At 49.8% G+C, this 10,572-nt stretch overlaps 1 protein-coding gene across 1 annotated transcript in view; it reads right to left on the reverse strand.

The window, feature by feature from the left end:
- Positions 1-30: 30 nt before the first annotated feature.
- The window catches only part of GLRX3 (glutaredoxin 3), a 22,936-nt gene continuing 12,394 nt past the window's right edge, over positions 31-10,572 (reverse strand). Inside the window, exons 4-10 of the mRNA XM_006754930.1 lie at positions 10,219-10,391; positions 9,926-9,987; positions 7,583-7,640; positions 5,978-6,030; positions 3,804-3,843; positions 3,633-3,725; positions 31-267 (exon numbers count right to left, since the gene is read on the reverse strand). Coding sequence (XP_006754993.1) covers positions 217-267; positions 3,633-3,725; positions 3,804-3,843; positions 5,978-6,030; positions 7,583-7,640; positions 9,926-9,987; positions 10,219-10,391 — 530 coding nt within the window. The 3' untranslated portion in view covers positions 31-216. The remainder of the gene's footprint in view (positions 268-3,632; positions 3,726-3,803; positions 3,844-5,977; positions 6,031-7,582; positions 7,641-9,925; positions 9,988-10,218; positions 10,392-10,572) is intronic.

Genomic DNA, 10,572 nt, shown 5'->3' on the forward strand with positions numbered 1-10,572 from the left:
GTTCACTCACTAAAAACTCTCTTTCCACAGTGCTTTTCACTGGTTTATTGCGCTCTAGTTTGGGTGGGGAAATGGTAACACATGTCTTTAGCACAGCTTTGTGGGACACAGCGACGGAGGGGCCTTTCCTCCCGCGTCCGTGGGGAGCCTGGCCGCGAGCCGCTCGGCTGTAGCGAAGTATTTCCTGCACGAGTTGGGCACCACGCTTAACTGTTATTAATTTCCTCCGTTCAGTGTAGGCAGCAACTCGCCGTTTTCTTTCAGTTCCTAGAAATAAAAAAGAAAACAACATGGACAGGCACCTGTGAACAACAACGCAGTGAGGGACGGCATCCGCACCAGAACCAAACGGACGCCAGCTGCTGACCTCCAGCTAAGCACGGAGCCACGGCGTCAGAGGACGCTGTCAGACCACAACGTTCGGGGGGAAAAGGCTCCGCATTAACAAAACAATGCGGCCTCCTGTCCACACAACACAACAGAGAGGCGGAAACTGAGCGACTGAAGGAAAGCACGGCAATGGGAGCGTCCACTCACACCTGCACCGACACCTGCTGCCCGCGCCTCTCCCCCACCCGGCAAAGCCACCGCACTGCCGTGCGAATACAGAGTAAAGGCCAGCAACCAGCAAATGCTGCAGAAACCTCCAGAAAAGCTGGAACACAGCCATCAAGTTTAAAGTGTGACCGAAGGATCGAGTTTTCTAGTTTAATTTGATGGAAATGCCAGGTTCTTATGAAGCAGCCTGAACACCAATCAACAGCCCCACGCAAGCTCCTCTTGGGTTAGACCTGGGAGGGGAGACCCTGTCCCACGCTCTCAGCCGCCGCCGGCAGCGATGCCTTGGGATCCACCCCCCCAGAACAGCAGTCGCCCTGCTGCAACAAAGCACCGCGGGCTGTCCCGGGCTCACGCCCCAGGAGGCCGGCAGCCCTCGGGTAGATCCGGATGGAGGATGTCCTGGCTGACATGGCAGACAGCTCGCCTACTTCCCCAGGCCTGTGGCCCCCTCTGACGGGGCGAGGCCTCTCTCAGGCTCGGCACTAGACAGTGCGCTGGCCCGGCGGAGTCCCGAGCACAGCCACTGTCCTCAGGGGCAGTTTAAGGGCGACCAGGTCTAAATGCTCGGACTCAACACACTCTCCAGAGTGGACCCCTCAGAGCTGAGACACACTGAGTCCACACTGCATAGCAGCTGAGATGGTCAGGACGTGAGACTGACTGGGTCACTGACCACCAGTCCATACAGTCAGTCACCCACTCATCAGAGAAGCAAGCACTCTGCTCCCAAAGAGGCCAGAACAGACCCCTGGGAACGTAACCCCGGTGTTAACTAACCTACACATGAAGCCCCGCCCTGCAAGAAACACATCTAAATGCTGATCCAGGCCCTGACCGGTTTGGCTCAGTGGATAGAGCGTCAGTCTGCGGACTGAAGGGTCCCGGGTTCCATTCCGGTCAAGGGCATGTGCCTTGGTTGCGGGCACATCCCCAGTGAGGGTTGTGCAGGAGGCAGCTGATCGATGTTTCTCTCTCATCGATGTTTCTGACTCTCTATCCCTCTCCCTTCCTCTCTGTAAAAAATCAATAAAATATATATTTTTTTAAAAAAGGTTCTTGTAAAATGCCGATCCAGGAGCTGCTCCCAGTTCTCATCCCAAAGAACAAAGCCCCAAACTCCTGTGTTCCCTTAGGTAAGCATCGAGGCATATGCCAACACCCTGTGGCAGACCTAGAAGCTGCCGTGCAGCTCAGCTGCAGAATTAAATGAGATTTATTGATTGCATCTTCCCAAGAGTTACCGATGGCTAAGGTACCGGCTATAAAACATTCAGACAAGAACGGGCTCAAGAGAATTTGGGGTCTGAAGATTGTGTTTTACAAAAATAAAATCCCTGTATAAAATAACAGATGCAGAAATGTTTCTGTTGCTTCAGGGCTATTCAAAAGCTACTAAGGTAGACCTTTCCCACCAGGAGTAGACGGTTTAGCAGAAACATGCCTCCCTGGCTCGCCTGAAAGTGTGATGTCAAACCCGAAGGCCTGCAGCCTCTGCACGCAAAGGCCGGCCCATCGAACCTTCCACCACAGCACTGACGCCACGCAGGTCCTGCTCGGATTCCTTCACGTTACAAAGTGCGGCTTCACAGCTTTCATCTCCGACGTAACCAGAAGCAGTACCACTGACCACTGCCGTCCACCGACGCCAGGGACGTGCCCTCAGAGGAAGTCCAGGCAGAGGACGGCCTGGCCACGCCCCTGCTCAGGCCCTGCCACACCCACCACGGCCACCCCCTCCGGCACCGTCACACAGGGGGCCAGTGTGGGGTGTCAGCTCCTCAGTAGTGTCTGCAGCACACAGGTGCCATCGCACCTCTAGACGTTAAATTCTAGAAGAAAAGCCAGGGCCAGTGAAAATCCCACGGGAGTTTAAAGCCAACAAAGAAGGAAGCAAATCCCTGAAGACGTGTAAGAGACAGCGTGCCCTTGAAATGTGCCCACAGTCTGAGAAGGAACCGATTTTCTAGCATCTGAGGCCCGGGGGATCTGGCACGGCCTAAGCAATCCTGCAGTTTCCCTTCAGGAAACCAGGCAGTGACCACAGGGCCAGGCTGGCACTGCAGCTCAGGCCTCCTGCCCACGACCTGTTGTCACCCAAGAGCATGGGAGTGAGGCAGAATAGAGTAACATGAGAAAATCTATAATGATAAAAGCGTAATATGCTAATTAGACCAGACGTCCTTCCAGGGCGAAGCCAGGGCGGCTGTGAGGGAAGGATCCAGGCAGCCCGGCTGCGAAGGCCTACTCTTCCACGAATTTCGTGCATCAGGCTTCTAGTAATAGAATTATAACAATGTGAGTCTAAAGGCACATTGAGTCTAAAGGAATTCAGGAGCAGAAGCAAACATTTCTAGCTGGAATACTCTAGGTCAGCGGTCGGCAAACTCATTAGTCAACAGAGCCAAATATCAACAGTACAACGATCGAAATTTCTTTTGAGAGCCAAATTTTTAAAGTTAAACTATATAGGTAGGTACATTGTTATTAACTTAACTTGGGTACTCCTAAGGCTTAGGAAGAGCCACACTCAAGGGGCCAAAGAGCCGCATGTGGCTCACGAGCCGCAGTTTGCCAACCACGGCTCTAGGTGATTCCCAGACAAGAGTTACCCTAATGGATACAAAGAACAGACTGAACTACGGAACGTGCAAGGCCACCCAAAGCAGAGGCGGCGGTGAAGAAAAGCTGAAAACATGCAGGAAAGTTCCACCAGACTCAGTGCAGCGGGAGGAACGGATCTGGAGCACGGCCGCAGCGTAAGCTGCTCTGAGCACCAGCTCCAGAGGCTGGGCTTGGCGGCCTCGCTCAGGAGCTGCAGGGGCTCCCGGAGCAGCAGCCAGGGTCGGGTCGGGCCCACCGTGAGGCAGAGCCTGGGGCTCAGGTGAGCGGCGAGGACGGTCTGACATGGCAGTGACGGGGAGATGACGAGATACGAGGGCCCAGACAGGGTAACATGGTGTACAAGTGCCTGGACGTGAGGCCAGAAGAGAAAGGCGGCCAGGACAGCCAGCGTTCCTGTTCGAAACGGAACTCTCATGTCCCCGTCTCAGGGCCGGGGGCGCGGGACTCACCTTAACGATGTCCAGCCCTCCGACCAGCTCCCCTTTCACATACAGCTGCGGGTACGTGGGCCAATTGGAGAAGGTCTTCAGTCCCTGCCGCACCTACGGAACAGCAAGAACCCTGACACCTGCCCTCAGCGCAAGGGACGCAGAGACCAAGGACATAAAGACAGAACTTACCTCCTCATCCTCCAGTATGTCAAACGTCTCATATTCAACACTGCAACAGGAGAAAACATTTCAACAGCCAATTCAGTTCTAAACAGAAACTGTAAACCTACTTTGTGTTTTTAAAATAGTCAAGAAAATCAACCATTTTGGTGCCAACAAAAGTAATTTACTGTAGAAAAACGGAAATGATTTTACTTCTTACTCCGTCGGGTACTATTCAGACTAAGTCATGCCAAGACACAAACGTGTCTGAGTTTTTCTCTAGGCAATACAAGGTTACACAGGGGCCAGCAGACCTTCTCCTAAAGGCAAGAGAAACATTTAGATGCCGCAGGCCACGGCCGGAGCTGCTGGGACTCACCAGCCAGGACACCCTCACTGCCAGCGAATGCCGCCTTGTGACACGGGAATGGACTGACTCCAGGACGGGGCTCTGCTTTACCTGCGTCGTGGTCAGGGAATCAGTCGGCATGAGGCCAGGCGTGTGGCCAGGCATGAGGTCCTGTGTGCGGGTCCAAAAACTGGCCAAAGAAAACGCCACATACAAAACCTGAGGCCATCTCAAGGGAAACCTTGGTTACTTGGTCAACAAGGTCCCAATAAAACTATCCATGGCGCAGAAATACTCAAGAAAGACGACAGGATTAACCAACAGCAAGCGCAAGAAAAGAGATGTTTGAAAGAGCAAAAGGGAACCAAAAAGGACCTACACGAGGCGAGTCTCCCTTCAGGGTGAACCAAGGGAGGCACATCTTCAGCTGAACCGTCTGATGAAAAGGGCGAGTGACAGGCCACCTGTCAGGGACCTAGGGAGCCCGGGGCCCAGGTGCATGGGTCTGAGGGTCCCAGCAGTTCTTTGTAAGGGACCATTCACACCTCAGCGTGCACCTGGGACTCAGGCCTTGCGGCAAGTTCATCTGGACTAGCAAGGAAACGACAAGCGCAAGAGCAGGGGGGAAAGAACAAAGGGCCGGGCTTTCCTTCTCCACGCCATGGCCCCCCGAGTTCACGGTGTGTTCCCGCTACAGAGCTGCAGAGGCTCCACGGGCGCCCACCACCACGCCATCCTGTTTACCAAGGCTCGGGCCATGGGACACCGTCTCCCTCGGAAGCCCAGCTCCCCAAGAACTGCCCTCCCGTCCGGTCTGGACTGCACAGATACAGGACAGAAAGCAGGGAGCCCTTCCCAAATCTGCGAGCTGTCAGTCCTGGCTCGTGAACAAGCAGAGGGCGCCCCAAGGACAGGCTGGGGCCAGGAAGGAGTGGACTGGGTGTGTCTCCGTGGAGCTGGGGCCGAGGGAAGACGGAGGAAGGGCCATATAAATAAGGACCAAAACCAAGCAGCTGTCCTCCATCCGCCGCAGAGTGAGCAGGAGGCTCAACACTCAGGACAGGCTGACCAGACTCTGCTCTGTGAAACGTCACAATCATTTTAAGAAATCTATCCTTTTTCTTTTTATGTCCCTAAAATTGTACGTAAACCTGTACTATCTGACTATTTCAACTCTCCCCAAGAATGTCTAAATATTTCGAAGATTACTTTCCCTCTAATTTCATAGGACTGCCTCATCTATTTAAAGCTATGGTTAGAAAACGTATATTAAAAAGCAATTGTGAAATAAAAGAAATAAGCAAAAACACATGACAAACTCTATAAAACATGTGTAAATATCCCCAAGTGATTTTGTTTTAATTTTTTAAATTGAGGCATAATTGACATATAAAAGTGGTTGTTTTTAACCATAAAAATCAATCACAATTTTCTCACCTGAAAGCTTATCACTGAGCAGATGAAAAGCAAGGACCTTGCATGTAATTTACCCTCCTCCTCAGATCCATATAATCGACCTTAATACTTACCCCATCTGCTCTGTGGACGATTTAGACACTACAATGTTTTTAAAGAAAATTAAAACACCCATAATTCACTTTCTCCAAAATATCTTTATGCCTGGTAAGAACTCAGTTATTAACTTTCCTCTGGGAAAGTAGACAAATAGTTATTTCATTGTTGCCTGAGAAATGTTACCAGGAGTTTGACATTGGCCAGAACATTCTGTTGTAATCTAACTTAAAGCATTCACAAACCAGTATAACAATACTAGATAAAAACGTATGGATTTAGATATAACTGAAAAGTTAGAACTTCTTAAATAGACCATTTAAAAGTAAGACTGACTTACCCAGTACTATTTAGTATTTCCAGAATCTGTTTGCTGAATCCACACTTAGCTTCCTAAATGCAGAGAGAGAAAGTGAAGATGCATGACATTTCCCCACAGCCCACGGCCCACGGCCCACGGCCCACGGCCCACAGCCCACAGCCCACTTTTTCATGCACAGCTGTCCCTCACGCTCTGTCCTGGGACAGCTGGTGGGCGAGGACGAGCCTCAGGGCCCTTCACATCACAGGGCAGTAAGACGGGTGAGGGCTCAGGAGCACCTCCAGTACTGACCCGTAGACATCGGCTCAAACGCACCCTCCCCCCACCCCCCAGATTCACTTCGGTCTGTAACCAAGGGGAGGGCGTGTGTCTAGTAGCTTCTAATCTTTGTGGTCAGAAGTCCCTCAAGTAAACCCCCACACTCTCCTGAGATGTCACTCACAGAGACCATCTCAATACTCAACCTTTCACCATCATCATCCTTTTCCTGTTCCAAACTTTTTTCAGGTTATGGAGATCTTATTTTTCATGCACAGAATCTCAAATCCCCTCAATCCTGAGGGAAGACTTGGGGCCACACAAACACCTTAATGGCGCTAATAATTATGTTCCCAAAATGCACGAATACTGTCTGGGCTTGTGGCGGGGGGGGGGGGGGGGGGGGGGGTGATTTGAGAATAAAAATAATCACCAAAAAGAAAAGATGTCTTTTTCACTCCTGGGAATTACTAGCTTCCTCTACTTTGTTTTCATAAATACAGGGGACCAGAGAGTCTAGGTCCTCATCCAGGGATCACATGTTGGAATTTATCTGACCATTTTCCTAGTTGTCCTGCTTTCATTAGAACAGCTGTGTGAACTGATTCCTCTGTAAGACAGTTGGTGGCACTGTATCAGCTATAGTAACTCCACGGTGACGGCGACCACGTGCTCGCAGGCGCTGTGGGGCGGCACCAGGCTCTGTGCGCCGAGGGAAGGCGAGGCTCTGTGAGGTGACGGCAGAGCAGCTCCAAGAACCACCGGCCACAAGTGACAAGCGCCCTGACACCAGAGGAGCCACACGGCGAAACGGCCTTTAGAGGGAAGTCGGATGTGTCACTGGTTCTCAGCCAGTGAGGGGCAGACCCTTTGAGGATTTGATGAACACTAAGAACTCTCTTTGTAGAAAAATAGGAATATGCAGTTACAGAAAAGAAAAAAATTGCCGAAACGATTTCACTCATTCATCACCCAAGCACTGAGCACACAGGCGGCGGCAGGGGTTATACTTCCAGGATGACCTAAAGCCGCAGACCTGAGACCCATGAGGTGACCAGCCTGCACGCTGTGGACTAAGTCATGGTCCCGACAGCAACTCACAGACCAGGAAGTGAGGACACTGCTGACCTGTGAGCTGACGTCTGGCAGCAGAAAGAAACACACCCCACTGCGTGCGATGCCAGGACAGTCAGAACATGCAGATGACTGGGTCTGGTGTCCACAAGCACCAATTAGGCCCAGATAACTTCCTGGTGCCTCCGCGGCTCCATTAGCCAACGCTGGGAAAAAGCTGGTAAGTGTCCCCTTGCTGCACATGTTACCATCAAAAGAAATTACAAGTAAAACCATTTTTGAGTTCTTTACCTGTTTGTTTCCTTTCATAAAGAGCATCACAGAAGCTTTATTTGTCAGTACTTTGAGCCTAAGGAGAGAAAATTGATATGAAACGGCTCAGCTCAATTATTAAACCCCACTTTCGCTGCGCTTCAGGAGCAACGTGCATGCTGAGGGAGAGCAGGATGACAGTTCGCAGCTCTGAATGGCATTAAACAAGCAAATACATTGACATTTCCCTTTATTTCACTCTCTCCCTAAGCCACTGTAAAACGCAATGTGGCTTTTTAAGGCAAAGAATGTTCCTTCAAGTTGCAATTTAAGCCCATCAACTCACAGTTCTAAAAAAATAATAATACCCAATTCAATAAGGACTTGTTCGATAAGGGCCCATCCGGAACCTCCAGCACTCCATCCTGCATGTCTCTCTCATCCTGAGGCTGCGCACGGCTCCGCACGCTCAGTGCCCACAAGGCCACCCCTGAGGGGAGCACTACGTCTTGGAACACCACTAACACCAGCTGCTAAAATCAAATGCTCTCGTCTTAACTTCAGCTGAATATTTCGCACAATCTTTCAAACACCAGGAGCTAACTTGCTGTCAGAATGCGCACCATCTGCGTATTAGCCTAGAGCCTAGAAACAGATCTCAGGAAGTCGGTGTGGGGACAGTGGCTGCGGAAGACCCTCTAGGCCCCGTGGTGGCCCCATCACCATGTTCTCCTCCTGCCCCTGGTTCTCTGGATCCTTCGTGGTGGCTCCAAATCTCCTCACAGAATAAAGTTGTCACAAATGGAACCACAAATCACACACAAAGCTGTCATGTACACTTTCAACAGAGTGCAATTAGCTAATTCTCCAAATAAACAAACAAAAACCAGTAAGAAACAACATGATGATGCTGATCCCAATCTCTCACCTAGTAACCACCACCTGCATCCAGGGAAGCAAAACAGGTCCAGGCTCCTGCACTTTTCCTCCCAGGAGCCCTTTAAATTGTTACTCAAAATACACTGAACTTAATTCCGACGTAATTCTAGCCGGCCAGCCCTTGGTGTCTGACCACAGAGATTCGGGTGCATTCAACAGAGAGCAAGCGAAGAGCAAACCCCAGCAGAGCAGGTGCACAGCAGTCTCCTGAGGCCACAGCCTCTGGGGCCGCCCAAGCTCTCAGCAGAGGACTCCAGTAACAAAGGGACAAGGAGCACCACTTTCCTACCAAAAAGGCAAGAAAGGATGTAAATCATTTGAGAAAATGTGCCACCTAAAGGCTGGCTTGACATAGAAGGAATACTGTTTATAAGGATTACTTCATTAATCAAAGGTAAGTAAATCAGGTGTTTATTTTTAAACACTTAAAATTTCTTGCCTTAGCCATTTTGGCTCAGTGGATAGAGCGTCAGCCTGCGGATTGAAGGGCCCCCAGTACAATTCTGGTCAGGGCACATGCCCAGGTTTCGGGCTCGATCCCCAGTAGGGGACATGCAGGAGGCAGCCAATCAATAGTTCTCTCTCATCACTGATGTTTCTGTCTCTCTCTCTCTCCCTCTCTCCCTTCCTCTCTAAAATCAATAAAATATATTTTTTTAAAAATTTCTCAAAATGTGAAACGACAACACAATGACATGGAGAAGTTTTACCTTACAGACTGAAGCCCAGCCATTCCCCAACAATGAATGGCTGATACGCCACTACACTTCAAAAGAAATTCCTTTTTAAACCTCTACATTAATTCATATTTATTAGAATAAAAAATCCTTTAAGGCTCCCTACAGGCCAAAGCCCAAAATTTCTATAAGATAAAATGTCTAACAGCTGACTGAGATGCTTCATAAGACGCGTCGGACGGATGTGACAGCTCCGAAGTCTCCCCGGATGCTCAGTTCCCAGGGTTCGGAGGCAGCGGGGATCCGCGTGGCCCGCGCATGGCATGCACGGCACCGGCTCCCCCACGCCCACGCCAGTGCTCTGATGGGACGGTGACAGCGGCAGCACCGGGGCCCGTGTCGGAAAACACGGGACCAGCTTATGCCATGAGCAGGGCCCTGACTAAAACCTGGACATCAAGACAGCTGGATCCTGGCTCAGAAATGCAGAGACAACTACAACGTGCCCATCCCACTGTAGCAATAACATTTCTATAAAAACAAAGAACATCCTCCACTTAGTCATTAAAGTGACACACAACACTCCCTAGTCCGAATCACACTTCCTGAGTGAGCATGACTTGTCTGACTGCAAACAGCAGAATGATGAACTTGGCATATGAGACACATCTCTGATTTCTGTACAGAAAGGCAATGCAAAGGCTGAGAATTTAAAAAATATTTTTAAAAATAACGACAGATTATTTGAAACTCTTGAAAGACTTACCTTTCCTCTAATTTGGGGGCTTTGGGGCAAATTGTATCTAGTTCTTCAGATGCTTCCAGCTCCTGAAATAAACACAGGTTAAGCTGAAGGAAGCATTTACAGGTAAACCCTGGCCACACCCTAACACAGAATGCCAGTGACAATCATCTCATCAGAAATGCCCTGCACAGGTTCCAGACTCAGCCTGCTGAATGGAGCAGTTCTTAAGAACTTACTCTTTGGACCTAGTCCAGCACTCAAGAAACTGTGCTCTAAATGGAAACTCGGTACCAGTACAGCTTCCCAATTCTAACCTTCACTATGTCGAGTCCTCCTATGAGCTCGCCAGACACATAGAGCTGGGGGTAGGTGGGCCAATTGGAATAGGTTTTGAGGCCCTGACGAACTTCTTCATCTGAGAAGATATCAAAACTGCTAAACTGAATATTGTGTTTGTTGAGAATTTCCACCATCTGCTTGCTGAAACCTGAATAGAGAAAAAGAAAACAAAACACTTAGTTTCTCTCTCTCTCTTGCACAAATATACACACAACTTGAAATTCAGAGTACATATATCTACTAACCACAGGTGTCTGCCTCTATTTTACCAGTGATTTCATAACCATGGCTGAATAGCGTGCAGAGAAAACAAATTCCAAGAACCCCTT

This window comes from Myotis davidii, unplaced genomic scaffold (genome assembly GCF_000327345.1).
Source record: "Myotis davidii unplaced genomic scaffold, ASM32734v1 scaffold72, whole genome shotgun sequence".
NCBI classification, from domain to species: Eukaryota; Metazoa; Chordata; class Mammalia; order Chiroptera; family Vespertilionidae; genus Myotis; species Myotis davidii.